This window comes from Colletotrichum fructicola (assembly GCF_000319635.2).
Source record: "Colletotrichum fructicola Nara gc5 chromosome Unknown KSG_Nara_v1_contig04, whole genome shotgun sequence".
Taxonomy (NCBI): domain Eukaryota; kingdom Fungi; phylum Ascomycota; class Sordariomycetes; order Glomerellales; family Glomerellaceae; genus Colletotrichum; species Colletotrichum fructicola.
Window position 1 is genome coordinate 622,759 of NW_027094054.1, and position 27,936 is coordinate 650,694.

The window sequence follows — 27,936 nt, forward strand, 5'->3', positions numbered from 1 at the left end:
CAACGCAGTCGCGCAAGCTCGTGCCAAAGCAGCATATCATGAAATGTCTCCTCTCCATCGCAAAAGCACAAAGAACCGTCACTCGTAATTCCTTCGTCTTCCGATCCACCTCTTGGTCATCATTTATGCGTAGCGGTTATCCATCTCGTACGGCTGGGAGCTATACGGCTTCGGCTGTTGCTCATTGGCGTAACCGTTGTAAGCGGTCGGCTGGTTCTGGTTCGCGGGCGCGTAGGCGCCGCCAAGGGTTCCCTTGCGGTGCTTGTGGTAGATGACGGAGGCGTAGATAAGAAGCCCGATAAACGAGGCACTATCAGGATGGTCAGACAAAGTCTCAATTAAATCCCGTGGAGTGAGCAGTGGACTTACTAGATAATGATGTTGATGATGACAGTAATGGCTCTTCCCTCTGAGCCGGCGACCGTGAGCGCGAAAAGAATGGTCCAAACGGCCGTTTGAATGCTACCAAGCGCGAATGTCAGTATGCCGCCAGGTATCACGCTGGAATGGAAGGCACAAACCAGTTGCAAATGAGGAAAAACCGAGGCGTAAGTGTCCTGCGCGATCGCTTGATGATGCAGATGAGGTCGAGGAGCAAACAGCCAATGATGATCATCATCACGACTACCAGGATGGCAATGACCCAGCTTGCTGTCTTGGTCGTCCCGCCGATGTCGTTAAGCTCGCTCCTGTTGGAGGAGGCGTATCCGATAGTGATGCCATAGAGGACAATTTGGAGAAGCATCACCGCGATGCGGATGATGTAGAAGGGGATGACGATCCTCTTCAAGAATGGCGAGCCATCGCCGACCGTGTACTTTTGCGACATGTTGATGTGGTGCGCGTGCGCTTTCTCGTTTGATGATTGAGAAGTTGAAGAATTGACGACGAAGACTTCAAATTCAAAACTGTGTCTTGCCAAACAGCGGCAGAGGAGGGCGGCCGTGGCGCACTTTAAGTACGAGCTAATCTAAAGGATCGTTACCCATGGTTCTCCTTGCGCTTTGCCTCACGCCACGGCGGCTGGCTGAAATTTTGCTTCTCTTGATTGAACCAGACACTCAGCCCCCGTGTCCTCCTTGCAGCCCATTTGTCCAACACGCCCCCATGTCTCACACAGCCAGCCCTAGGAGAAGCAAGCTTAAAGGTTTGCTCCGGTCGTGGTGGGCTCTTCGCTAGGCAGCCAGGCACACGGCCCCTCAATGTAACCTTCTGCGGTGCCTCTAGCTCGTGAAAACAGAAAATAGCCCCCTGCGCGCCAGGGATCTCGGCTGACAGCAAGCGCCGTGTTGGTGGTGTGCCTAAGTCGGCATAGCCCCCAGATCAACGGCAGATCCCCTGTCCGTTCTGCTTTTACGCGCCCCCACTGCTGAATTTAACCTAATAACGGTGGCCCTTGTGGCCCCCGATTCAGCGAATTTCGCTGCCTGTTCGGTGGAGAGTTTGGCGGCTGTTGGGCTGGGAAGGTTGGTTGAGCACGTTAGCGCAACGCTACCAAGCATGCGAAGTCCTAATGAGCATGCCGCGGTCCCGCGGCGGGACGTCATTGGCTTTTCTTGGGTGATGTCAGTCCCAAGCTATCTAGGATTATTTTACGTGAGTTGTTGGAACCATCAGCACACGAGAGAATGCGACATTTCCTCGGCACGGCATGGCCGATGGACTGTTCGCCGCTTGCGACTGTGGTAGTTGTACGTTGTCGGACATGATCTGGCTACTTGATCTGGCTGCCAGCATTGTGCTATTACATGTAAGAAAGGCATGACACTTATGTTTCGGTGAGCAGTTGAAGATCAACGCGGAGAGCTTTTCAGCACATGCGACTACGACGATATCCAAAATGCAAAATTGAAGAGCTTGGACTGAGGTTCTCGGCGCCAAGCATTCTGCTCACTTTAGACACCCTCTTCTCTTGCTGAGAGGTTTGGCTTCGGCCTCAGAAAAGAAAAACCCCCAAACTCGAGGAAGCTGATATTTACCAAGTAATGAGCAAACTCGGAAGCCAATTCCATCAACGAGATGCGTCAAGAAACTGCTTAGTCACAGGCTCAAGACACTCCTCCAGGCTTTTCCAACCCTTGAGACCCAACATCTTCAGCACTTCAGTTGACCTCTCATGTGGAACCTCTGTCGCATCTTCAGGTATGTTCTCCACCTCCTCCGGAAACTCCCGCGAAGGATAGGCGGTCTTGAAAATCCGCAAGAAATCGTTGACCGTGTATCTCCCAGCGTACGCAAACAGCCTCTCAGATTTGACTTGCGGTAGCAGTAAGGCTCCGACGTGAAGGCTGGCCACGTCCTTCACATCGCAGAACCATTCTGATCCACTGTCAGTGGAGATCGGGGAAATCGGGAATTCTGTGACATCACTTACGGGACTCAAACATCTTGACAATCTCTTCGGAGCCATTTCCGTCCCAGAGCATCTTTAATATCCCCATTGCAGCAGTAAAGCCCTGGTTTTTAGGATCAAGAACTTCGCCGTAGCAAGGACTTGGGATGACTGGAAATAAGTTAGCATGGGAGACTGGATGCCTATGCCATGTTCGAAGTTCATACCTGTGTTCATAATGAAGTTAGGAGCCTTCGAGTGATACCACTTCCACAATGCTTGCTCTGTTTTGACCTTGCCAGCAGCATAGACAGTATGACCCCCAACAAGATCTTGGCGGAGATCGGGCGAGTAGGCAGCGATAACCGTTTGTTCATTATATGTCTCATTGGTGATTCTTCGAACGATGCCAGGGGCGGGATCGGCCACTGCACTCGACGATGAAGTGTAAACAAGCCTGCTGCAAGAAGGCGTAGAAGCTGCCGCCTCAGCTATGCCGATGGCGGCGGATACCATGGGGGAAACGACGTTGTCAGGGTTCAAGTCAAGGCTTGTGTCGGCTGCCGTATGAATAACTCCATGGGCACCTGAAGGTGGAGGCTTTAGACGTATTGTCTAGTTTTGAAGGGCTACGGATACACTTACCTTTAACAGCGGCGTTGAAAGCCCCCGGCATACTGAAGTCAGGAACTTCGACGAGCTCGAACTTGCCGGGGCCATACGTCTTCGTGAACATAGTCTCGATCCATCCAGACTTTTTCACGTTCCGTGAAATGCCTCTGACTCTAAAGCCTAGACCGAGAAGTTGATCGCAGATGTGGCTGCCCATGCAACCGCTAGCGCCAGAGACAACGACTAAACTCCCAGTTGGGAGAGCCGTTTGAGGCAAGTCAAACACGTTGGAGGAGACCATTTTGCGCGCAAAGATTCGGAGTATAAAAAAGGACGATATACTTCAGCTGAATTTGTATAACAGGCAGAAAGTAACAATGTGTAGATGGTGCTGCGGCTTTCTCACGCTGGTCAAACATGTTGCGCCGGGCCATGTCGTTGCGCTTATCAGACTTTATACATGGTAATCAGTGCGTTTAAGTGGCCAAAGCTGTTTCAAAGCATCTCATCCGCTGTTCGTCAACAAAACGGATGTACAAGGTTTGCAACCACAAAACAACTTGTTAGACTGAGAAACATGCTTAACTCCGGGTCCACTCCGAGCCCCGGCTGACGGAGTAGTCCGTGATGTTTCGGTATTTTGCATGTTGACAGGGGCGGAGACGGACTTTTGCGGTGGCCCCTGCTCGGTCCCCTCGGCGCCCGATATAAATGGCTCCCGGCGGCCGATTTTTCGAACACCGCCTAGGACGACCGAGGGCTCCGAGGAACCAAATCTTTCATCTTTACCGACTAACAACGGCATCTGTGAAACAATTGGATCTTCAATGGATTCTTCCCGCATAACAGCTGTAAGTCGGGGTTCTGAGGCCTGAACCCACCTGCATCAGAACTTGTCATTAACGGTTAGCCCCCAAAGTGCGACTTGTGTCGGCTGCGCAAGGTAATACTCCACGCTCCGTGGTGCGACAGTCCACTGAAGCAATTTCCAGGTCCGCTGCGACAAAGTCTTTCCATGCTCGAACTGCAGGTCCTCATCACAGGATTGCAGCTTTTCAGGTGTTGGGCAGAGGCCGAAGGTTCCGAGACAGAGAGTCCCAATCTCAACACAATAGTAGGGGGCTCAACATAGCATGCTGTCATGAGCGTCTCATTGACATCTTGCTAGTGAACAGAAGATCGATCTCATAGAAAAAAGACTCGGAAACATCGAGGCGTTGCTGCGACACCGCCCGTGTGACTGTCGCTCGACGGACACACAAGTGAGCATACCGGGGGAGTCTGGCATCGCTGCGCTCGCGGATCTAGACACACAGTCAGCAGTTGAAGGTTCTTCGTCTTTCCGAAGTCAGGTTGAGGTGGCTAGAAGGTATGCCGAGTCTGCTGGAGATCGGAGCTTATCGACGCCCCCTGCACCCCGATGCAGCGATCGAGTTATACCATCGCAGCCCTTAGTGCAAACTAACACCCCACGCCTCGATACCCAATCATATCGGGAATTGCCTCTGCCGCCTACGGCTGCTGTAATCAACATTCTTAAAATGTTGAAAGGTACGATTCTTCTATCAAATTATCCCAGAGAATAGCTGACAAGAGTAAAACTACCAACAGAGTCTCCACCTAGTAGCTTTCCTATACTGCGGTCGCTTATGCCCGTACCAGCTTACATAGAGCTTTGTCGTGATGTCTACTTCTCAATTGATGAGTATGCCGACACAGACTTTATTATAGCCAACTCGGGACTGTACTACTTATTCACCGAGCACTTTTGCCCCACCGACAACGAAGATCTGCGCAAACAGTATTTCGTATGGGGCAGGTTGTGCAGAGATGCCATGATGCAAGCAGTCGGGAGCTTGACCGTCTGCTTGCCTGCTCAAATCAAAAGCGTCCAGGCACTTGTACTAGGTGTAAGCATATCCTCCTCTGATCATCTCCGCCGCACTGCTGACCATCATAGGCCTCTCACGCCATCGAACTTGCTAAGCCCTGGCTTGCCTGGCGCCTTATTTCCGTTGCGGCACAACTCGCTATCGCCGCAGGTTTTCACGAGGAGGCATATATGGAAGGCGACGAAGTAAAAATGAAGAAAGCCAAGATGCTCTTGTTTTGGTATGTCTACGCCGTGGAGAAAGGTCTGGCATTGCGATTGGGACGAGCTTCCATTATACGAGTATGCGATATTACCCTACCTGAAGACATGAGCGCTCTCTCATTGTCACGGCCATGGAAAACAATGCTTCCATTCTGGGTGTGGAATGCGACGATGCACGATAAGCTGTATGAATTACTATACAGTCGAGCAGCTGCGACTTGCTCGGACGAAGACATAGTGGGAGCGGCAGATCGGCTTCTCGCAGAACTCAAAGAAGTTGAGCCTTATGACAAGGTACGGGAAGACTGCATTTCTATGGCGCACACCCCAAAGATCACGAATGGTGGCTAATTTCACAATACAGGGAAACAATACGGGAAAGCTAGAGAGGCTGGAAAACGTTCTTGCAGTGTCTCAAAAGGTTCTGTACTATACTACAGCAACTCTAATATCTCGGGCGAAGGTAATGCGAACTACGCCTCCAACTCTTTCGCCACAGTGTTTGGAGTATGCCCGGGCTGCAATCCACGCACATCATGAATGCATGTCGATCTTGAACGGAGACCGGCACATCATGAATATTTACATACACTGGTAGGTGTCACTCCATATCGAATATTCATGGGCTATACTCATTTTACTGCATAGGAGAGTTCTACACGTACCTTTTGTGCCTGTTCTTGTATTGTATTGTAATGTGGTCAGCCAAGGCGACTCTGATGATTTGCAACGACTTCAGGAATTTGCTGAAGGGCTTGAGGTTACAGTCAATTTGTCGGCTTCTGCAAAGGAATTCTGCGAGCGCAGTAAAGAGCTTCACAGGTCTGCAATCAGCCAATTTGAGGCTGTAAATAGGGGTTGCTTCACACCAGAACATTCGATCTTCTCCAACGGGCTCCATCAGTACTTTGCAGGAAATGTGTTCCCTGCGGTGGAGGATGAATATGGGACTGCGGACATTTCTGGTGAAAAAATGCAGGCGATGTTTGGGGGGCAACATATGATGGGCTTATTCTAAAAATGTATCTTCTGAGCATAAAAGAAGCAAGGCATTTGGCCTCATTCCTTTGAAGAAAACAGGCTTTTGTGCACAAGACAAATACTACTGCTGTGATGGTTGATACATGAAACATTTCTGGACGGAGGACCGACCGAAACGGAGCGGGTCCAGGTCTCGGTCCCCGAACGCTCCGAAACCTAACATTAGTCGTTCGAGCCCGGCAGTAATAGCTTCATGTTGACCGCTTTTCAGTGGACTGTGCTTTGGACCGGACTTTGGAGATAATCGGCACAATGGAGGCAACCGAGAATGTCTTCGCCTAGTTCCAGTGAGAAGACACGCGTTACTTTCTCCGTGGCGCTCTATATAAACCCATACTTTTTTACACGACTTCAGCTTTGTGCCTCACAACTCACCCTTCCATCATCTTTTCCAATACCTCAATATGTCTGTTGCTATCGCAGGTGGTACTGGAGGACTCGGACGCGCCCTTGTCGAAGCCATACAGGCTCGAGGCAATTACCAAGTCATCGTCTTGACAAGAAAGGTAGTCAACCAACGCATATCTCTTGGCAAGACATCCTAACATGAAGACAGGTCTCAGGAAGCCCCGCTGGTCCGAATGGCATTCGATTCGAAGCCGTCGATTACGCCAGCGTCGAATCTCTTGTCAGCGTTCTCCAAGAGAACAACGTTGAAACTGTCATCTCTGCCGTCAACAACATCACGGGAGAAAATGACGCCGAGCTCAATCTTATTAAAGCCGCTGAGAGGTCCAGTACCACTAAACGGTTCATTCCGAGTTATTTTGGGGTGCCGTATTTGCCCGAGTAAACCTTCTCTTCATGTGTGCCCCCGAAGACTTGATTGGATCTGACGACTGAGCTTTCTGCCCAGGCAATATGAGACATTCCCTCCAGCAATGGCCAAGAAGTCTGCGCTGGCAGCGCTAAAGTCAACGTCGCTCGAGTGGACGGCTGTCTTCAATGGATACTTCCTCGACTACTTTGGGACCCCGAAGGTGAAGAGTTACATGGACGATGTATCCTTTTTCGTGGACGTTGCGAACAATGTGGCCGCAATTCCCGGATCTGGGGAGGTTCCCGTTGTCTTCACGCACAGCTTTGACGTTGCGCGTCTCGTTGCTGCATTGCTCGAAAAGGACAAGTGGCCCGAGGAGACGTATATCATTGGTGACAAGGTCACGTTCCACGAGATGGTGCGCTTGGCCGAGAAAGTCAAAGGTAAGTACCTATTCTGAGGGCTCCTTTCTTGGCCAATCTCTGACTGCTCGTTCAGGTACCAAGTTTACTGTGGCGCATGATTCAGTTGAGGACCTTCGGGCGTGCAAGCTGACGGAACTGCCATCTCATCGCCAGTTCTATCAGATTTATCCGAAGGAAATGCTGCACAGTTTTCTTGCCCCTTTTGGGCTCAACTGCGAGCGAGGACAGGCTGATCTCAGACCCAGCCGCACCCTTAACGATGAATTCCCGGAGATCAAGGTATTGAAGGCCACGGACGTGCTCGAACAAGGGTGGGGAACGGCATGATGATAGCGACTCAACTTCATGGTTGCGATTGACTTTCAATATCAAATTCATGACATATCTAGCTTCCGATCCAAAAAGCCCAATGTTAGATGCCTGACTGAGCCCGGTGCTGCTTGGATGGAGATGGAGAGAAGATCAATATATGAACACAAATTTTGGAACGTCTCCGCGCGAATGATCCGATAAACCACACTGATTGATACGGACAGAAGTTCCAAACTCGGTGGCACAGGCAGGTGGCATCAATTCTGGTTGACGTGAACACGGCGGAGCCTACCTGACTTGTAGTGGGGGGTGAAGCTCCTGCAATCAATGCAGTGCAACCTCATGGTCTGGCTTGGCTTAGAATATCACGTCATCCCATAAGCCCATTCGGCTAGGACCGTCAGACTCTGAAGCGCTCGACGCTTGTACTCCACCGGTAAGGAACTTCTGACTGTCGCGGATGCATCCTCCTGGGTAATCCTGCCTTCTTGCAGCAATCTTGTGGCACAAGCTAACGGATGGGCATAAGCGCTAGATAGTAGTGTTCTTTTTCGCCAAGTTGATGGTTATCGGTATGTTAACGACGCTTGCTCCAGGGTCGACCCGCGGATACAAATAACCTCAGATTCATCGCCTCAAATGTCTGTTGAGATTGCTGTGCTACCAAATCGAACAGTACCACACTATTGAGGCTACTATTCATCGACATGGTGCCTCCCCGCTTCGAAATACCTGCCGAGTTCCAGGACAAGGTTCGCTACGTTGAACCTCTTGATTCCCGGTCAGACGACGAAATCCTCCAAGCCCTCGAAAGCCCCCCTCCAGTGACATCGGAAAAGAACATCTGGGCATTTTGGCATGCTGGGCTGCAACAGATGCCCGCCTGGTGTCAGCGAAATGTCATTAACTGGTCTCGCATCTGCGGTCCCTCGTGGACTATCCGTGTGCTCGATGTCGTAATCGATTCCCCGAGCCATGCTCTGAACTGGGTTAAGGAGGAAGACCTTCCTAAAGCCTTCACAACCAACACAATGGATGGCCCTCTGGGATACACTGGCCCTCATAGCGCGGACTTCCTCCGAGGAATATGCCTCTATCAGTACGGCGGTGTTTGGATGGACGTTGGCTCAATTCTGTTCCGCTCGATCGATGACCTCTGCTGGAACAAGTTGGAGGACCCGAACACACCATATCAAGTCTCAGCACCGTGGATGTATTCAAGGGGTGTGGCGAACCACTTTATCGCTAGTCGGAAAGGTGATCCCTTCATTAAGCATTGGTAAGTTCGTGACTTTTCCCCCTTGTGCCATGCACCTGCAGCTTACACTGATAGGCATGATCTCTTCATGACTCTGTGGAAGGATCGAACCAGTGCTGAGGGTCTCTACACGCACCCTCTGATGGCCCATGCTAAAGACATTGACATGGTGGAGTTTGACGCTAGAGGGTTCGCGTGGAATTGGGAAATCCCGATACCACAAGTACTAGAGTATGTCGCACAGATTATGTGCTGGTTGCGAATCAGCGTTTTGCAGGAGCCGAACGGCGGCTTCGATGGCGCAGGGTACTACAGCACCAAAGTGCTTCTCTTTGATGCACTGTGGGAGACTTGGCCTGCCGAGGCCTTGATCGGCTGGAATGGCGAAGAGCTTTTCGACCTCTTGAATACGAAACTTGATGCTGACCCCGAGTCCGAAGCTTACAAGAAAGCTTACAAGACAGTTTGGTATTTGATGACCTCTTCCACAATGCAGAAGGTCACACGCGCAGGAGGCATGACATCCACAAAGGCACTCGGGGCTTTGTGGGACATGAAGGAGAACGAAGAGAAGGATCGTGAGACAGGTACATTTGCGGAGCTTATGCGCTACGGTAGCGTCCATTTTCGACACAACCAAGAGCCGAAGTACGTTCCCGCCAAAGATCCAGGCAACATCATTCATAAGGGTGTATTGGAGCCGTGATTGACATTTGATGTGACGGACGGAAGAGACTCGACTGGTTGGATAGGACATGGAAGGACATCCCATAGAGTTATCAATCCTTTACGCGCCATGTAGACTTACATAATCGCAGATTCAACCAAGCAATCTTTGCGTCCACCGACCAGACTGTATGGTCGATTTTGAGTTGACTTTCAGATGATTATTGCGAGCTCTAAGAGGATTTTGAGATGTATTGGAATTTTATCGACGTCACATGAAAGGTTTTGTTGAATTAGGAGATGGCTAGGCACATGTAATCCGAAATTTGAGATTTTGCTGGCAAGACTAAGTGACATTTTGAGCTTCTGATCTGAACAAAAGCTAACACGATACTGCACATCAAACGTAGATACCACATCCTTTTACATCACTTCAAAAGCTTTGACTTATTTGGGGCATCCAATACCCCAGCCGGTCTTCGTATCGCAGCAATCAGCGTCCTAGGGTGCAGTTTAGTTACGGTGACTTTTGTTTGAGATGGCTTTGAAAACTTACACATGTGTCGGAGACGGGAATATCAGTACCCTGACGCTTAACGTTGTAGCAGAAGTTGGCAGAGTTGCCTGCGCACCAAACTGCGTCGCCATTCTGGTTCATGCAAGACTTTTGCCCCTTTCCCCAGCAGCAGTCTGTTCGGGGATTGTTGAACCCGATCTTACACTATTCAATGCATTAGTTAGGTACCCAATTTGATATCCATGGATGCGTGTGGTAAAAAACCTGCCTCAGAAGCAAGAACGGCAGGGACGGCCACTGCCGAGAGGATGGCGGTAAGAGTGACGGAGAATTGCATTTTGAACGAAATATTGTTGGAGTTGTCGTTTAGTGAACGTTGTCTTAAGTGAGTGAAGAAGTAAAGAATGCTTTGTATCTGGAGAGGATGATGAGTGAGTAGCAACAATATCACTCAGGAGCTTTGGGGTGTCTTATACGACCGTTCAATCTTAGAACCCACATCGATCCTTCCTGCTTGCCATCGGAAGCCTCGGTCATTCGAGTCAGATGCAATCACAATCATAGTTCTAGATGTCATCCGACTCAGTCTGAAGTGATCATTCAAAAGTAGTTCAGACAACATGATCAAGCTGAACTCAGTTCTGAGAAGGCGGTGCATCATCTGACGCCTCACGATGAGCACACGAAGCAGCTTAATCAATCACAGAATATCCACAACTGCCAAGGAATTCGTTGGTCTGCCGGTGTGTCGCGCTTTCCGTCTGCCCAAATATCAGACGCTCCGCTGCAGGCCCGGTACGTATCTCGTACACGAGGATATATGACTCGAGCTATGCGCGCTTAGGGAGCAATACCGAGCACCTGGTTGATGATCATCATCTGTCTCAACTTTACCGTCACGGACCACAATCCGATCTTGACACATGGGACGTGTCGATCTTCTCACACTCTGGTACGAAGGTTTTCGGGAAATATTGCACAGGCCGAGAATATCAGCGCGATCGGCATGGGACCCCGTGCCTGTCTAGCTTGCCTGTTTCGGCCTACTGCGTGCCATTCTTTGCAAGTGACACAGTTTGAGCTGCTTATCGCCAAGACCCTCGCCCCGTTTCTCACGTTACGAACATAGCAAGGCTCGCGCTCGGTTTCGAGGGACCTCAATTGTTGTTGCGAGGAGGGAGAATCCCTGTCACCCACGTCGGTCTGGGGGCGGTTCATAGGGCGGGCCCCAAAAGTCTATTCTCTGGGAACTTTTAGTGGAGTATCTAATGAGACTTTGATAACTCTAACACGGACTGGCGAATATCATTTGCATTCAAGTTAAGCTTAGAACATAGTTCTTGCCGCCGCATTGATTTCGGCTATCATTGTGCGCACATAGAATCAATAATTATAATCAGAAAATCGGCTCTAGCAACATCATTGCGCGGACAATCATTTCACAAAAGACACCTCAGAGTAGTCGTCGTATGAGGGCCCTTCATTTGAACCCATGCAAACTCAGATCGAAGACAAGATGTAACAGTCCATTGCATGCTTCTAAATGTGAATAGAACTTCCTTCGTGATACGCTTTCAGACCCCAACACCTCCAGAAACAATTGTCATCAACCATCTATTTGGGGCAGCCAGTTCCCCAGCCATTGAGGGTGTTGCAGCAATCAGCACCCTATTTGCGTTAGAGCATCCCACAACTTTACCGGAGTCGAACTTACACAAGTGGTAGACATCTTGGCTCCGCTAGGGCCATCGACGTTGGTGCAGTAGTTGGCTGAGTCGGACTTGCAGAAGGACTTGAAAGGTCGTTAGCATGTTGTGTTGGAATGTTAGAAATAGTCCATACCGAGTCCTTGTTTTGGCGCCAGCAGGACTTGTAGCCATCCTCGCCACCCCAGCAGCAGTCGGCACGGGTAGCGCTTCCGATCCGGCACTGAACTGTGTTAGCAGATTCAGAAAAGCATGCTCCTGAATCACATACGTGAGCAGCCATGACAGTGGAAACGGTGGTAGCAAGACCAGCCAAGAGAATGTGAGAGAACTGCATTTTGATAAGAAAAGTGAACGTTAACACGAGTGAATGAATTCTAAGGAAAGTTATAGAGTGAGATGGTGAGAATGATGGATGGCTGATGAACTGTCGACAAATGTTAGGTAGGTGGTTGAGACTTCGTGTTATATATCAATTTGCAGCTGGCTTTGAAAGATGGTCGAAGGACGCCTCAGCTGCAGAGGCACCATCCTTCGGTACCCTCCAAGTGATTCATGGGTGACACCCATCAACATGGAGTTGGTGACCCGCAATGAAAGAAAAGCAGCTTCCCTAGTAGCATCGCCCTTGATTGTAGTCGATACTCTAGCCTTGGCCCACCGAGAGCGCCAGCTACTGCAATCGACAACATCGTCAAGGGATCCTGAGTCTTGCTACGGTCTAAGTCTTGGAGAGGTTATGCAAGGGATGCATAGCCAAAGGTCGGTGATGTGCCGATGCCTAGACCACATGGTGAACAGGACATAAGCGCTGTCAGGCGAACTAAAAGTCCCGAAGGGCCATTTATGGGATGCCATTCCTATTAGAAACAGCTTTCTGTCCGAGATCTAGATCTTGTTAATTGTTTAGTGAACACGTCAGTTCGCCGATATACGAGAATCGAGTCATGGTAGAAGTCATGAGACAGGCGCAATGGTGGTGGTACATTTCATCTGCCTAACTTGGGGTCGAGTCATGGTGGTCTGTGGAGCTACAGGTCCGCTCGGCACATTAGACGGGTCCACTAATTAGCAGGTAGTATTTTCCCATTTTCACTGTTTACGGCAGTTGAAGACCGAGAAACCTTATTTTGACTCGTCGATCTGGTTCGTCTTTATTTCGATGTGTTGCCAAGACCCTCGCTATGCGGCTTTGCGGAAGAGCCGCCTCAGTTTGAGCTGCCAAGCGACCTTACTTAGAGGGTCTGGCATCTGTCCCGTACGCCTTACAAGAAAGTGGAAATAGCGGCCCTCCGTAAGACCCGCTCTACTGGTCTGGGTGCTTGAGACGACTCAGCCGCGTTACGCAAACCGCTGGAAATTCCCACTTGAAATAATTGAACTTCTTTTGAGTTTACACGATCATTTTGAGACGCGCGATGTTGATTGCGACCTTGTTCACTGGCAGAAATGTTGTTGCTAGACACATCCGTGGTATCCGGGAAGTCTTGTAATACCGAGAGCGAAGACCGTCTTGGCAAAGTGTCTAGAATGTCTTCGTTTGGGCGCCTAACTTCCGGGCTATAAAATGAAGACTATTCGCTTCATGTCAGATCTTGTACCAGCACTTCACAGCACTCAATACTCAGTCTTTCTCTGTCAATCAACAATCACTCCATTTGCTCACTCTTTCCACTCTCTACTGGTCAACTTTGTTCACACACCTTAAGCCTTCATCATGCAGTTCTCCAAGATCGCTCTTGTCGGCCTTGCCTACACCACCGGTGCTCTCGCCTCTTCTGTACGTTAATCTTTCTCAAGCTTTCCAACTCAAACACTAACTTTGCAGTGCCGCATTTACGGCTGGCTCCAGGGCGAAGCTGTCCTCGATAACTGCTGCTGGGGTAAGGGCCAGAAGGCTTGCACCAACCAGAACAAGGGCGGAACTCCCCGCGGTACCAGCGAGGCCTACTGCGCTGAGCAGAGCCCTAACTTCTGCGAGAATGTCATGCTTAACGGCAAGCCAGTCTCTGCGACATGCGTGAGTTACCTCAAAGCCCCGCTTCCCACTCTTCTATCGTACTGACAACGTGACATAGGATGCCGACTGCTGCTCCACTACTACCGGCTGGGGTATTGGTTGCCCTAAGTAGGCAAAGGGATGGTTGGACTTGAGATTCCCATGGCATTCTCGCAATGGTTTTGTACGAATCCATGAAGTTTCACGTAGAAGCGCGTTAGCAATAGCGAAATTGAATTCTTGCATTCTGCGTTAGGCGCGACTATTCTCTCCCAATTCGTGTCATATTGTTTTGAAGAAGCCCTGCTTCCGTGCGCTCGCTCAATCAAAGGATAAATTTTGATTGACAAGTATCCTGCTCAAGTGTCTTATCCAGTCTAATGAAGAGACTAGCGGGAGTCGGCATCAGCAAAATATGCATCCCAAGAGAACCAGTCGAAGGTCGCATCAAAGGTACGCTTGCGGCCCCTGGGCGCTTGCTCCCCCTCGACCATTGTTGAATCAGTAGCAACATGGTAAGCTGAGTGATGTTGATTCCCGGAATCTCCGGCTGGCCACAGTGGTAAGACCTCGGCAGGAAGCCAATCCAGGAATTTCCCTAGGTCCAGATTTGCAGCTGTGCCGATGTCGTCTTGTGCCTTTCGTAGGCTGGCCGCAACGTCTTCATGACCTCCGTAACTCAAGAAATCCGTGGATGGTATCCCGGACGGCACATCCTCGTTTCCATTCTTGTTGGCATTGCTGGAATATGCAGTGGCGGGCTGGCTTGCGTGAACCTGAGCTAATTGCAGGAAGACAGCCGCGACGTGTTCCAGTCGAGCGCACACTGTTGCCAACAGACGAAGCTGCCCGCGCATCATGGCAAAGTACGAGACGGCTGTAGACAAAAGACCAAGGTCCTGGTCCACTGTAGAACTTGCTTGAAAGCTGTTCCCTTGAACAATATTTTCGAACACGACGAAGAAGGGGATGAACGGGTAGTACAAAAGGTGCCTTAAATCCAATGTGTCAGTAAAGGATATACTTTCGAGTATCCGAGTTTTAATAAGGGGCCATGGTATGACTCTTACCAAACTACGCCGTTATAAACAGATGCCCAATTAGAGACCATAGACGGGAGAAGTGATAAAGCTTCTCTTGCCGACTCGAGGCGAATGTTTGCACAAGTGGGGTCCCCTTTGTGAAGGAGAATCACTATGTGGAGGTATTGGAATCTCATACTGCTGATGCCAAGTGACATTTCACGCAACTGCGTTTCTTCAGCCCATGGACGCTCTGCGTCTATAGTCTCCGTCAAGATCTGCAGAGGGTTTCATATTTCAGCACCCGTGCTATAACTCAGATTCAGTGTTTCTCACCTTGATTGTTTTCGAATACCATTCATCAAGGTCTCTGCTAACCCTCTCCTTGGGAAGCAGGCTTTTCCCTGGGGTCAAGAGATCCAATACGTACTCCATCATCTTTGCAACTTCCATCCCTGAAGTCAGGAGATGCGCCCCAAACGAGGAGATCAATGGAGATTCCCGGGATTTTCGGAAGGAAGAGGAATTGTGCGGTTGAAACTTGAGCATGAAGTTGAAATCCGGAAGTGGCACGTCTCGGTACACGGACATGGGCAAGAAGGATGATCGCCCAAACGCAAGCGAGCATGACTTATCTACGACAAATAGGAGCCAAAACATGCATAAACTCCTTTGTCGCGATTCGAAGTCCTGATCAGTTGACGCATGCAGTCCCAAGGCTTCAGCCTGTCGGCAGGCGTGGCCTACCAACATCCAGGACAGATTAGGAGAGGCATAGTCTTCGCCATGAAGCGCGAGCAGGGCTAAGGCTTGTACATTTGCTAGAGTCGGCTCGAGGAAGATGGTGCTGTCGTTGAGAGCCAGTCGCATGTTTCGCCGGAACTGTTTTGCCTCAACGGTCTCCCCACTCTCATTGGCTGAAACCATGGCGAGCATCATGTAGTTGACGTACACGACCCAAGCCTTTTGTTTAACGTTGGCTGGGTCGAAGATGATCTGTCTCAGCAAGTCATCAGATGGGCTGCAGAAGAAGGGCTCCCCGAGAGGGGAATGCTCTAGGAATTCTTGAAGAAAGTCAGTAAATCAGTGTGAGTCGCGATAGGTTACTACTCACGGCCAATTAGTTGGTACCCAACTGATTTTGGAGGGACGTGGAACCCTTTCATGGCCGTGGTGTCCGGGCTTACAGTGGCCGTTGTAAGAGTGTTGGAAAGATATCGAAGCTCAGAGTAAGCATTGTGATGGGCAAGAGTAGATGGAGACTTAGGAACAGCATCTATGTGAGTTGGCGTCTCCTTCAGAAATGAAAATGAGTGAGACGGCCCAAGGAACAAGTTTGGAACTTGCGCCTCGTTTAAGCTGGGGGTGACTTGATCCACCTTGCCAGTCATTGTTGCCGATTCGGAGATGGAGGATGAAACTGTATTGGTGGACTCTTGCGGGCGTACGGCAGACAGAACCTGTTCAACTGACTTTGTCAAGTTCACAATCGATCGTTCGATATTTTGGAGTCGCTGTTCCAGGCCACCGATTGAACTGCTTTTTTCGGCCGGGCCGGAGGTTTTAGGCCTATTTCAGGTCTCGGCGTCAGTTTTCTTTAAAGATTCAAGACGCGACCGAAGACATTTCTTACTGGGGTGCCGTTTGGTCTTTCGTCGATAGTGTCCTCTCCTTGTCTCGGGAGTAAGTACAAGCACTTGGCCAAGGTTTGCAAGCACTACATTTGGGAAGTTCCTTGGAGCATCTGACAACATCATCAGCTCCTGTCATGAAGATCCATTAGAACCCTCGACAAAAGCAAATTCAATTTACCTGAACTTCTTCTGTCGACAATAATCGCACTGATTTGAGGCGCGAGTAAGTGGTCTGCATAACAGATCAATCCCAGGACACCTACCGCGAAGCGGGCCGCGCTGCCCGCCGACGGGTTTAGAGAGGTTCTCTCCATGATGAGAAACTTTCAATATGAGTAGCAGGTTTCTGTTGAAGAAGGAGCTGTTGTGTGGAATAGACTGAGGGTGTCGAGAGAGCAGAAAGACGGTTGGTGAAGTTGGCAGAAGATATGTCCAGGGTGGGGTGGGTGGGGCCGCCAATTTGACTTATGACTGGTGGACCTCGGAGTGTGCAGCCGGGCCTTCCGAGAGAAGCCAATCACTGTCCATAATCTCGGAGATCCAGAGCCTTTCCCCAACATGGATAAGCTGACGTCGTTGAAGTCAGCTCCGAAGTGCACCAATGAGAGTAACCCAACCTTTCCTGATTCGGCCGGACTGAGTGCGCTGCGTATTTTGAACATGGCTTTGATGGATACCTGCAGACCAGACGGGGCTCTGAAGGTGAATTTGTCCGTTAATTGTCCAGGTGTAGATGTCTCCCTTCAATGTAAGATTCGTACTATATAAAGTCGATATGTCGTCACCCGGACCAACACGGATAAGACAGATTCGAAGGTCTACTCTCACATAATAGTCAGACTCTGACGCATCAATTCACTGTTATTTACAGGCCTTCCCATCTGAGAACTACTGAAGTATCGTCACCCGTTGACTTCGTGGCCTACGTTTACCGACATCCATCCAACATGGCACGCACCGCAACAGACAAATACTCCCCGACTATCGCTATAATTGGCGGCGGACCCTGTGGACTTGTCCTTGCGCGTCTACTTGAGCAGAATGACATCGACTATGTTGTTTACGAGCGAGATGCGAATTCTACCCCGACGCCCATGTACCAAGGCGGCACCCTAGACCTTCATCCACCTTCTGGTCAGCAAGCTCTCAAGGACGCCGGGCTCTTCGAAGAATTCAAGAAGCTCGCTCGCTTTGACGCCACCAGATTCGTCATCCAGAACACGACCTGCACCCTCAAGCAGGACTTCGGAGAAGGGCGAGATGCTCCTGAAATCGACCGCTATCAACTGCGACAAATGCTTCTCGACTCTATTCCTTCCCACAAGGTGCACTGGAATCATGCGGTTCAGGGAATTGAGATGGGTACTCATGGCTGGTTGATCCGCTTCGTTAATGGCTCAACGGCGTCTGGGTTCCAACTGATCGTTGGAGCGGATGGTGCATGGAGCAAAGTTCGTGCAGTGGTAAGACAGTCCTCGGTTACTGTCGAATTCTAGTTTACTGATCTTTGCCGACAGTTAACTTCCGCCAAACCGGAGTACTCTGGCAAGATGTTCATCGAGGGCCGCATCAGTCACAAGAACCCTAGCTATGCAGCGGCAGTAGAAACGTCCGGTCCTGGAAACATGATGGCCGTTGGTCATGGTCGATCACTCGGTGTTCAGCAGGTGTCCGACAAGTCATACCGCTTGTACCTGGGAATGAAGGCTGCGGAAGATATTACTCGGAACACTCTTCAGTTGGCCGACACAGAGGGAAGCCGAGAGAAGCTTTTGAACAGCCTTGAGTTCTTCGGCGATTTCGCGCCTGAGTTGAAGCAATTCATATCCGATGCGGAAGGCCCCTTTCGACCGTGGCCACTCTACCGCATGCCCGTTTCCTCAATGAACTGGGCTCGGGTCCCAGGCGTTACCCTCATCGGCGACGCTGCCCACGTTTCGACTCCGTTCGTGGGCGAGGGTGTCAACATGGCGATGTTCGATGCACTTAAGCTCATGAACAGCATCAAACAGCATTGTGGAGGAGGCATTGACGGTCAGCTCAAGGATTGCTCTGGCATTGAGACAGCCGTGGCAGAGTATGAGAATGACATGTTCCCACGCGCACAGAGCTTCATCTCGCGATGCATCGCCAGCGAGGGCATATTCTTTGCCGAGGACGCGGCGGCAGAGTTTATCGACGTCATTACAAACGAAGCCAAGCAGAAAGAGGTATTCGGAGACAAGCTTGGACACATGGATGTTTAAGAGACTTGAGGGTATGGGAAGGTCTCCATACACGTTGTTACTGAAGCACTCCTTGTTGTCTAAAACATCGGATGTTTGCTTTTCACATTGATATAAATTCCGTATTGGATGAAGAGCATTTGCAACTGTCTTTATAGATTGGTATTATTTCATCTCAGATTGAGCAAAATGGATGCGGGTCTAGCCAGTCCTCAATCCCCACTTAGCTTTGCACCACGTATCATCCGTACAGCTTTCTGCACACCGCTGCCCGTATTATGAAATTATTTTCCTATCCATGGGGAAAATCTCGAGCCAGCGGCTGACGACAAACTCGGTTTCGCTTTTCCGTACGCGGAGGAGACTGGTATGCCAGCCCTTGCCGGCTGGGCTGTTGCCCTGAGCGGGTATTGTCATACGAATGCATGCAAGCGACATTGTCCTTCTGCAGTCCAGCAGATGGGCCAGGATGCTTTAGTGCTGTGCCGCATCGGCATATGCACCGGCGATAGTAGAACATAAGAACAGAAGCGACCGATACGTGGATTTGGTGGACTGAAATGGGTCTCTGGTTGGCACAAGAGGGTCTGCGTACCTATTTCGTGCAGATCTCCGTGCTAGCATTGAATGATTCGGGCGATGTCACTAAAACGAGTCTTCCCCGTCATCGCTCACGGGTTGATCTGACCAGACTTCTGATTCGCAGATTGAAGGCTGCGAACGAGTCTTTAAATGCTCATCTACTTGACCTTCCAATCCATCGAAATATTATCAAGGTACGATTGTGTCTGTAAATGACCTTTATCATGAAATTCGCAAATTGTCTCCGCGCTTTTGCGCCCATCAGCCTGTCTACCTTGATAGCGGCAGAACAACGTCTGTCGCCTACAGGCTTCAAAGGGGTATGTCCTGTGCCAGTTGCCATGGACAAAGCTGTCGTCTGGATTGTATCGAACCTGCGGCTGACTTATCTGCACCTAGTGTGATGCCCTCATCGCTGCAGGCCTCGGTGACATGCTAGTCTTCCCTGCAGATTTGGGTTACCGTGAAAGCACATCTTCGTACTACTCTTCAGAAAACAGACGACTGCAGCCTTACTGTATCGTTCAACCTGTTTCTACCGAGGATGTGTGACGCTCTGTCAAAGCCTTGGGTGCAGTCAGTTCCGCAGGCAACTGGGACATTGCCGTACGTTCCGGTGGTCACTCTGACTTCGACAACAATGCAGCTCATCGTGGCGTCACGATAGATCTTACCTTTTTGAACTCGACAACTATTCTTGGGGGCATTGGGGGAAATGCTACCGCAACGTGGACAGGGTCGAGCAAGTTGACCAAGGTAAGTTTGTCATACATTCGATGCCTCTTTCCGAAGTTCTGACAAGATGCCTAACTTTTCGATAGCATGTGGCTCAAATACAACCTGCAGCAAGATGGGGTAATGTTATGAGCCCTTTGGAGCCATTTAACCTCGGAGTGACCGGCGGGCGCTCCGGTCACGTTGGGGCAGGCGGATTGTTGGTATCTGGCGGTGCGTCGTATCATACTCAGCTATGGGGTCTGTCATGTGACAACGTCATCGGGTATGAAGTCGTCCTCGGTGATGGTTCCATCGTTACCGCCAGCAACACCGAGAATGCGGACTTGTTCAAAGCTCTCAAGGGAGGTGGCAATAACCTCGGCATAGTCACACGCTTCGACATGCGAACGTTCACCGTTCCTTCAGGCGGTGCTTATGGTGGTCTGCTCTTCACCTCATGGTCTGACCTCGATGCCGTCAATGACCAGTTCATCAAGTATGCCAGTTCTATTGAACATGGTAGTCCTGATCACGAATTTATCGTCTATCGGTCTGATGCCGGTAGCCTTTCCATTATGTCCATGGCACTAGCCACGGACGGAAACGAGCACTCGGCTACTTTCGAGGCTTTCAACCGGCTTAACCTTACGAGGGATATGCGAGCACGGAGACCGCTCAGTCAAATAGCCGCAAGCATTGCCGATACCGGCGGCTCCTGCTACATTCCTTTTACCCTCACACTGCAGCCGACCATAGAAATTTTGAAGAAGGCTTCCGAAGTCTTTGCGCAACTGACGCAGAGACTTGCCGAAGCCGGCGTCCCGGTATCGGTAAACTTCGTGTTCCAGCCATTGCCCAAGCTCTTGCATTCCGTTACACCCGGAAACAACATTCTTGGATTCGACCAGAACCTCCCCTCAGACTCCATTCTGTTTGAGGCAAGAGGAACACTTGCTGACGAAGACGCTTTGTTCCACGGCGTAGCCAGAGCCGAGATGGCTAAGTCGATGGAGTAGTTGAGGACGTACTCGGCCTCGTTGGACGCTCACTCAACTTATTCATACATGAACTATGCGAACCCTGAGCAGGATGTTCTTGGATCCTATGGGGAAGGGAACGTTGAGTTTCTGTAGAAGGTGGCTATCAAATACGATCCCTCTTCATTCTTTCAGCGACGGGTGTCTGGCGGATGGAAAATTAGTCGCGTTTTGGCGCAGGAGACACATTGATAATGAAAGTCTTGATGTGAGACTATGCCGGAGTCCAAACTCACGACAATAAGTTACAACTATTCACAAGAGTTCACATAACATCAGACTACAACGGTGCACATTTGATTGTGAAAACACATTCTATCGAGCAGTACTAGCCGTACTTTGGTATACTAGCAAACACTGAACAGAAGCCGCAAGCTGAAGAAGGCATCATCCATTGAAGTCGCATCCCTACTTAGGGATGGACATTGCGCTCGCTGTCTGATGCTTCGTGTACGAAAGATCAGAGTTTGATTCTGTGACCAGCAACAACTTTGGCATCAATCAGGAACCCTTTTTTCTCTACATCACACTACAAACATCCCCTCGAAGTTGTTCGGGCATTTGGAGGCCCAGTTTATCAAAAGTTAGTGGGATTGGGGCCTGGAGACATGCATCCTCGCTCCACAGCAAATACGCAGGTGTCGTTTCCCACATGGCCTCGAACTTGTCCGCAAACACTTCCAAGATACTCTTATCTCTTCCAGTCATTGCCTCTCTTATCAAGCGGAAAACCTTGCCCGTGTACGGCGGGGTGGGACCTTTGCCTGGAAGCAGGTAGATTCTTTCGAATGTTGGGTTTTTCGCGTGATTGAGGGCATTTTCTACATCATCCATAATGATCGTGAGGCTTGTAACCAACGACGCGAAGTCCATGCTAGATCGGCATCGGAGACCGCTGATATCGTTCCACAAGTCGAGCTTGGCGATTTCCAAGTCCTCTAGAATCGTCTCGAGCTTGCTGTATACAGCCCTGGAGAGGTCCTTTTCGACTGCGGATTGCTCGACGTTGGCTTTCGCGGGCTTTAGTAGGCCCATGGTAAGAAACGTGCGGAACAAACCCTCCTCAACCGACATCTGATGCCCGGACCAATCATCGTCCCAACCGACTTTCTCGTACATATGCTGTACCAGTTCGGTAGGCTCTGACTGCTCACCGGTGAATAGGTCGAAGGATGTCGGCTCGCGACTAAGACGAACCGCGGCAAGTGCTGTTTTTGGCTCTAGTGATGTGTAATGTATCCGGCTGGGGTCCCAGTCCGCCTCTTGGTAGATCATCAGATGGGACATTTTGTTGAAGTTTACGTTCTGTCGAACGGGAAACGGGCAAGCTACCGCCCCAGCGACGGGTTCCATCACTCGTTTCGCTCTCAATCGCCTGGTTGTAGTGACATCTCCCCCCGCCCAGGTATCGAGTGCGTCCACGTATTCTTCAGCCGCCGCGTCTTTGCTTGGCCATTTCCCTTCCACATAGAGGCAGTGCCTGAAAAGGCCTCTCATAATAGTAGCCAGTGGAAGGCCCCAATCATGTTCCTTGCCTTCGTATCCGCCCGTATTATGAATCATCTGTTCGAGATGTAACATCATTGTCGGGACAGGATAAATGTCCAAAAAGCGCATGCCAGTGCTGTAGATGATCTGGAGGGCTTCTGCAAGACCAACACCGCATAGGAATGGAGAAAGAGTCCATAGGGAGTGCGGCACTCCGAATCGGGACGGTGGGATAGGTGCACCCTCGAGCACGGAGTTGCAGCGCCCAAGACGAGATTCAAGATATTCGACGCTCCAGGAGAGGACCTCGGTAGCGGGTTCGATTATTGCGCCGCAATTATAAATGCCAATCTCTTGCCGTGTCTGTAGCTTCTTGGCAAGTCTTTTGCAAAACGTAAGGTGCGATCTGGAACAGCAACAATTATCGTGAGCATGACCGGCGTCATCCTCGGGGCGTTCATCAATGATATCGTTGATGTCTCTGAGGGCCAGGAACCCGGCGGCGCGGGCCTCAAGGATATGACCCCCGTGCTGGCACAGCGACCACCCGGATTTCACAGAAGTGGCATCCACAATGCACTGAAGTTGGAAGACGTGCCAAGGAGATATTTTCAAGCTGAGGTCTGATCCTGTCTTTTAACTGACCAAGGAGGTGACAAACGCGGCGAAGTCAGTAAGACCGAGGAGAGTGCGCCGAGAGCCGGATGGGCCTGAAGGAGACCAGTCAACATCATCCGAGAAGCACCTCTCACCCCGCTGTGACTGTTCCCAGGAGGAATACTCATTGACCAAGTCGTAGAGCCAATTGATGGTGAACTTTCGACGCCAGAGAATCCTCTCCTCCTTGGTGGCAGTTTCAAGTGAGAGCTTTGGGTCCCACAGGCCGATCTTCGCACGCATAGCCTTTGTGGGCTTCCCGTTACGGCTTTTCTGAAAGTCTGTGCAGAAATCCAAAAGGTCCTGGTATGTATACATCAGGAGCTGCTCCTTGACGTCAACCAAACATCCATGATGATCGCGATCAGCTGCTGCCTTCTCCTCAGCAACCTTCTGCAAGCGGTGCAGGCCTCCTCGAGTAAGAGTGTCTGTAATCTTCTCGAAGTAGCAGTGTTCGGGAAAGTCGTCAAATAATTCGAGCTCCGTCTTCTTAATCTCAGCAATGGCTACGTTTGAGACTGCTCCAGCGACAGCAGTGTTCAGATTCTTGTGGATAACGTCTATCCATAAGTCTTGTACATATTGTCGTATTTGAGCCCACTCCGTTCTGAAGGATAGTATTGCCATGGTGTAGCTCAGCAACTGGTCATCTTCTAGGATTCGGTAACTCTCCACAGAAGCCTCCGCGCTAGAATCCGCCTTTCTGGCAGGTTTGCGTGATTTTCCAGGCTTGGATGTCTTGCCCCTGCCCTTCTTGCCGTTTACACGCTTCTTCTTTGCCGCCTTGGACTCAGCAACTGGCTCATCTGCGTCAGATTCGGGTTCTGAAGGCGGCTCTGGCTTGGAATCGCCATGGCTGAGATCGAGGGATGCAAATTTGTTGCTGAAGATTATGCCCTTCATCTCCTCAATTTGCTCTGCATCAGAGTCGAGACGCTTTGAGGACATTTCGTTGGCCTGCATCTGTTTCTCCCACCAGCTAACCCCACCCAAGATGGAGAAAATGTCGATGAGGGAGTCGATGAAGTTCCTGTGCATGTCGTTGCTCTTCTCAATGTTGTGGATGCATGCTCTACGAAGGCGTGGTAGTGGTTTCTTCTTGCTCTGATGATTGAGATCAATCGGCGAAAAGTGCTGCCAGACACTGCAGCTCCGCTGTCTGCGATCAGGCGGGCCATGGACACCAGGCCAGCCACGGTTGTCGCTCCGGACGAACTGACTCCAGTGGGCAGCTGGGCGTTTTCTCCCGAGCGCGGCTGCGTTTTGAGGATGAGACTGGTGGTTTTGATCATCCATTCCACAAGATCTTGCGTATCTTTCTTGTATCTAATAAAAGACTCGCGAGTGGCCACGGGACTCGCGCCGTGCGCCATTTCGTGGGTCGGGATAGCCATGGCCGCGGCCAACACCTTCAGTCAGATCAGTTAGAGTCACCGGACCAAGATGATAAACTGATTTATCGTGTGAGTTGACAGGACGATGCCATCGAGTAAACCGTTTAGGGGGGATTCCTTTACAAGATTGATTTGCTGGGCCCACATGGAGGGACACGTCGATGCAAAGCAGGCGAGGTGAAATATTTTTCAGTGCCGACCCCTGTCGGAAATAATTGGAGCCGCGCATACGTCACTATGTGAGGGGTTGGATTTTTTCTTTTTTGTCTCAGTCAAGTTGGCGCTGGATGCGTTATGGAGGGCGCAATATCCGTGATATAAAATAACACCCTGCAACGTTGCGACCAGCACGCCCCGATTCCGCCAGTCCAATACCGTGGCCCCAAATATGGTCAACGTCTAGTACCTGCCGTAATCATTCTCCTTCAAAGAAGTTTGTCTAGAAACTCTTGTTTGAAATAGTTCAGAAATTCTTCCACCGTCTCCATGTTGTACGTCTTGAGAACTTTTCTGACCAATCTCTCCCGCGGATGCTCCACGTTCTCCCAGTACACCAGACTGTAATCGAGTAAAAACTTCATCTGCATCTGACCTGCCATTGCCTTTAAGCACTCTTCGTCATTTCCTTGAAGGGCTAGGTTCAGCAGCTTTGCCTTTTTCATGAAGGCCCATGGTGCACCCGGCAGGTAGGCTTCCTTGAACAACTTGTTGCCATGCTGTTCCAAAACCTTTTCGAAGTGACAGATCGTCGTGCCAATGAAGATGCCCATTTGCATGAAGTCCATTCCGGAAAGAGGGAAAGAGCCGCAGATGTCGTTGATAAGATCTTCTTTGGCTGGGCCCAGCAAACCAGTAAGCTCCGAGTGTTCCCTGGGTGTTATGAACCACGCGTTGCTCTTGCTCTCGATCGCGGCGTGGATAACGTCAAGAGTGTGTCGAATCTTTGACATGCGTACAAGTAGCTCACGTTTGTCGAAACCTCCCTCTACATGCCTTTGCACAAGCACGGTCTCCTCAAGTTGTACATTGCCAGTTTCGGGGTCGATAATCCTTCTGGCCTTCTGCAATCGGTGGTACGCAAGATGTGAACCAAGGGCAATCTCGGTATCGGGGATGCGACTCGCATTCCAGTCTGCGTCAGCAAGAAGGAGTAACAGCGACTTCCGTTTGAAGAAATTGTTCTTTTCGTGAAACCACCGATCGACTCTGTAGACATTGCAGTCTTTCGGAACGATAATCTTTTCCGTGCGCTTGACTCGGCAAAGTTCCACATTATGCCTTCCGATCCGGTTCAAGAGACTCTCTGAGAACCTAGACGTGGGTACAATGCCTTTAGCAAACACAGCATCCTTGAAATGGTCGAGGAATACCTCGTATAGTGGAATTCGGACGGCCATGTAACCCTTCTGCACCAGCATGTTGTACAAATGAACCATCATAGTCAACTCGCCGACATTATCCCAAATCCACATACTAGCCAGGTATGCAAGTTGGAGAGCTTCGGCGAGGCCCTCTCCGCACAGATAGGGCGAGTATTCCCAGAGGCCGTTGGCATTGGTGGCTGCGAACCGGGATCCTGGGCTTGCTGACTGAGTATCCGCAAGCGGAGACCTACCAAGATGCTTGCGTAGGTCCTTTTCAAGGTTAGACAACGTATGGGTCTTGAGGTAATGACGGTTATCCCAACCGTGTTCGTAGGTGTCGCAGAGGAGATAATCGACCATCAGGCGGAGACACTTAGAATATCCATACCGGTTACTGTCGGGGGTGGCAAAGAGGAACATTTGGAGGTCCCGATTTGGGCTGAAATTCTCGGCGGCCGCCGTAAGAGAGTGTGTCTCCCCGACCCCTTCAAAGGACCATCCCTTGGACTCGGTCATGGAGTCCAAGATGCACTGCAGTTGGAAGACATGGTGCGGCAAGACTTTTCTGGCGACTTCTGCTCCGGGCTTTTGCATGGCAAGAGAGGTTATGACGGCGGCAAAGTCGTCCAAACCGAACAGACATCGATGATCTTCCCAAGGGCCCTTCACTTTCCAGTCGACATTTTCGAGTTTACCCTTTTTGTGGTCGCGGTGCGCTATGCCATGCTCAAAGTACGGTGCAGAGTAGACATTGACAAGATCATAGAGCCAGTTGATGGTGTAAGCACGACGCCAACAAATTCTCTCCTCGTCGGTGGCGCTCAGGATATCGAAGTCTGGGTTCCAATCAAGCTGGACTTGCAGCGCTTTCGTTGGCTTTCCTGTTCGACCCGCCTTGCGGAAGTCTTCGATGAAATACACAAGGTCTCGGTAGGCGTAGCTCATGTTCAACTCTTGAGCATCAACCGATCCTTCATCGTAATAGATTAGATTGAGGTCTCTTCCGCCGATGACATTGCGATTGACGCAGTCGATAATCGTTTTGAATGAATCTCTGCCTGGAAACTCGACGAAGATCTCCAAAGCCGTCTTTTGCACAAGGACAACTGCGATCTTGGACAGTCCGACTGCAACGGCGCTGTTCAAGTCTTCGTAAGCGACTTCATTCCAAGCCTCTCTGATCTGGCGTCTCAGATGTAACCACTGATGTCGAAGTGAAAATACTGCCATGATGTACAGAAGACAGTCATCGCCCTCTAGAAGTCGGTAGCTCTCCATAGGGACGTTCTCCAGACCCGAGTCCGAAGCCGTCCGAGGACCACCTTTGCGGTTCGACTTCTTTGATTGCTTCTTCTTGCCCTTGCGAATCTTCTTTGCGGCCTGCTGATGAGCTGGCGGGCGTGACTCGTCGGCCGAATCTTCGTCAGACTCCATGTCGCCGTCGACTCTGTTGATGCTCAAAACAGAGAACCGATTGGAAAAAAGCATCTCTTCGACATCCTGTTGGCATACGTCGAAGCCTTTCGTTGCTTCAGTGTCTGGCTGAATGGTGCCACCGAATTCCTTGAGGATATCGGTGAGAGCATCGATGAAGTGCTTGTGGGAAGAGTTGCTCTTCACGAGGTCGGCATCTGGATAGGCACTGGCGAACTTCTGGAATTGTTCATAATGCAGAGATCGAGCTGAGATGACGGATCGAAGTAGGTGCACGATGCCTTGTGGTATTTTGCGCATGTGTCGGGCGATCAGTTGGCCCATCGCGACAAGTTCCGCAACCGTCGTTTGGCCAGAGGTATTGACGTTGACCCTGATCGACAAGGGCACCTCATCCTGAGAAGTCGGGCATCTCTTGACAATGGAGTTGGAAGTATTGATCACCCAGTAGAGGAGGTGTCTTGTGTCGCGTTTGTAGGCGAGGCAGGAGTTTTCGGGAGGGGGCTGCCGAGCAGCAGACTCACGTCTGATTTGAGGTGGCATCAATCGGAATCAATCTGCGCGTTGTAAACTCAGAATTCGATGGATATTTGGATAATGAGTATACTTGCAAGCGATCAACCGATGTGGGAGCAGATGCGAAGCAGTCGTGTCGAGCA

The 27,936-nt window shown here is 50.4% G+C and overlaps 13 protein-coding genes across 13 annotated transcripts; 6 read left to right on the forward strand and 7 right to left on the reverse strand.

Moving 5' to 3' along the window:
- Window positions 1-123: 123 nt before the first annotated feature.
- Window positions 124-829, reverse strand: CGGC5_v006940 (uncharacterized protein; the record flags this gene model as incomplete). The annotated part of the gene is made up of 3 exons (XM_032019830.1): window positions 124-310; window positions 370-462; window positions 522-829. The coding sequence occupies 3 exons, from the start codon at window positions 827-829 to the stop codon at window positions 124-126; spliced, it is 588 nt and encodes a 195-aa protein (XP_031883074.1).
- Window positions 830-2,011: 1,182 nt separating this feature from the next.
- terH-1 (NAD-dependent epimerase/dehydratase terH) lies at window positions 2,012-3,245 on the reverse strand (the record flags this gene model as incomplete). Its single annotated transcript, XM_032019831.1, has 4 exons — window positions 2,012-2,319; window positions 2,375-2,503; window positions 2,560-2,919; window positions 2,978-3,245. The coding sequence occupies 4 exons, from the start codon at window positions 3,243-3,245 to the stop codon at window positions 2,012-2,014; spliced, it is 1,065 nt and encodes a 354-aa protein (XP_031883075.1).
- A 1,240-nt stretch (window positions 3,246-4,485) lies between these two features.
- On the forward strand, window positions 4,486-5,425 carry CGGC5_v006942 (uncharacterized protein; the record flags this gene model as incomplete). The annotated part of the gene is made up of 5 exons (XM_066151770.1): window positions 4,486-4,495; window positions 4,556-4,854; window positions 4,905-5,117; window positions 5,290-5,333; window positions 5,404-5,425. 5 exons carry the CDS (start codon window positions 4,486-4,488, stop codon window positions 5,423-5,425), a joined length of 588 nt encoding a protein of 195 aa, XP_066008791.1.
- A 1,059-nt stretch (window positions 5,426-6,484) lies between these two features.
- BOA1-8 (Oxidoreductase BOA1) lies at window positions 6,485-7,592 on the forward strand (the record flags this gene model as incomplete). Its single annotated transcript, XM_032019832.1, has 4 exons — window positions 6,485-6,586; window positions 6,637-6,869; window positions 6,937-7,283; window positions 7,339-7,592. 4 exons carry the CDS (start codon window positions 6,485-6,487, stop codon window positions 7,590-7,592), a joined length of 936 nt encoding a protein of 311 aa, XP_031883072.1.
- Window positions 7,593-8,284: 692 nt separating this feature from the next.
- Window positions 8,285-9,541, forward strand: FCK3-3 (putative glycosyl transferase FCK3; the record flags this gene model as incomplete). The annotated part of the gene is made up of 2 exons (XM_032019833.1): window positions 8,285-8,856; window positions 8,911-9,541. 2 exons carry the CDS (start codon window positions 8,285-8,287, stop codon window positions 9,539-9,541), a joined length of 1,203 nt encoding a protein of 400 aa, XP_031883073.1.
- Window positions 9,542-9,948: 407 nt separating this feature from the next.
- On the reverse strand, window positions 9,949-10,355 carry CGGC5_v006945 (uncharacterized protein; the record flags this gene model as incomplete). The annotated part of the gene is made up of 3 exons (XM_066151771.1): window positions 9,949-10,002; window positions 10,058-10,191; window positions 10,247-10,355. The coding sequence occupies 3 exons, from the start codon at window positions 10,353-10,355 to the stop codon at window positions 9,949-9,951; spliced, it is 297 nt and encodes a 98-aa protein (XP_066008883.1).
- A 1,277-nt stretch (window positions 10,356-11,632) lies between these two features.
- CGGC5_v006946 (uncharacterized protein) lies at window positions 11,633-12,061 on the reverse strand (the record flags this gene model as incomplete). The annotated part of the gene is made up of 4 exons (XM_032019835.1): window positions 11,633-11,686; window positions 11,733-11,810; window positions 11,861-11,947; window positions 11,996-12,061. The coding sequence occupies 4 exons, from the start codon at window positions 12,059-12,061 to the stop codon at window positions 11,633-11,635; spliced, it is 285 nt and encodes a 94-aa protein (XP_031883067.1).
- A 1,380-nt stretch (window positions 12,062-13,441) lies between these two features.
- On the forward strand, window positions 13,442-13,856 carry CGGC5_v006947 (uncharacterized protein; the record flags this gene model as incomplete). Its single annotated transcript, XM_032019837.1, has 3 exons — window positions 13,442-13,504; window positions 13,553-13,744; window positions 13,803-13,856. The coding sequence occupies 3 exons, from the start codon at window positions 13,442-13,444 to the stop codon at window positions 13,854-13,856; spliced, it is 309 nt and encodes a 102-aa protein (XP_031883215.1).
- Window positions 13,857-14,112: 256 nt separating this feature from the next.
- CGGC5_v006948 (putative transcriptional regulatory protein) lies at window positions 14,113-16,693 on the reverse strand (the record flags this gene model as incomplete). The annotated part of the gene is made up of 7 exons (XM_032019838.1): window positions 14,113-14,716; window positions 14,794-15,023; window positions 15,082-15,809; window positions 15,860-16,314; window positions 16,379-16,489; window positions 16,558-16,586; window positions 16,643-16,693. 7 exons carry the CDS (start codon window positions 16,691-16,693, stop codon window positions 14,113-14,115), a joined length of 2,208 nt encoding a protein of 735 aa, XP_031883209.1.
- Window positions 16,694-17,326: 633 nt separating this feature from the next.
- On the forward strand, window positions 17,327-18,625 carry asqM-0 (Monooxygenase asqM; the record flags this gene model as incomplete). Its single annotated transcript, XM_032019839.1, has 2 exons — window positions 17,327-17,842; window positions 17,897-18,625. 2 exons carry the CDS (start codon window positions 17,327-17,329, stop codon window positions 18,623-18,625), a joined length of 1,245 nt encoding a protein of 414 aa, XP_031883211.1.
- A 1,424-nt stretch (window positions 18,626-20,049) lies between these two features.
- Window positions 20,050-20,919, forward strand: CGGC5_v006950 (Bifunctional solanapyrone synthase; the record flags this gene model as incomplete). Its single annotated transcript, XM_032019841.1, has 1 exon — window positions 20,050-20,919. One exon carries the CDS (start codon window positions 20,050-20,052, stop codon window positions 20,917-20,919), a length of 870 nt encoding a protein of 289 aa, XP_031883213.1.
- A 540-nt stretch (window positions 20,920-21,459) lies between these two features.
- On the reverse strand, window positions 21,460-24,479 carry CGGC5_v006951 (uncharacterized protein; the record flags this gene model as incomplete). Its single annotated transcript, XM_066151772.1, has 3 exons — window positions 21,460-23,007; window positions 23,074-24,189; window positions 24,306-24,479. 3 exons carry the CDS (start codon window positions 24,477-24,479, stop codon window positions 21,460-21,462), a joined length of 2,838 nt encoding a protein of 945 aa, XP_066008848.1.
- A 425-nt stretch (window positions 24,480-24,904) lies between these two features.
- On the reverse strand, window positions 24,905-27,820 carry CGGC5_v006952 (uncharacterized protein; the record flags this gene model as incomplete). The annotated part of the gene is made up of 1 exon (XM_032019843.1): window positions 24,905-27,820. The coding sequence occupies one exon, from the start codon at window positions 27,818-27,820 to the stop codon at window positions 24,905-24,907; it is 2,916 nt and encodes a 971-aa protein (XP_031883142.1).
- Between the last annotated feature and the right edge of the window lie 116 nt (window positions 27,821-27,936).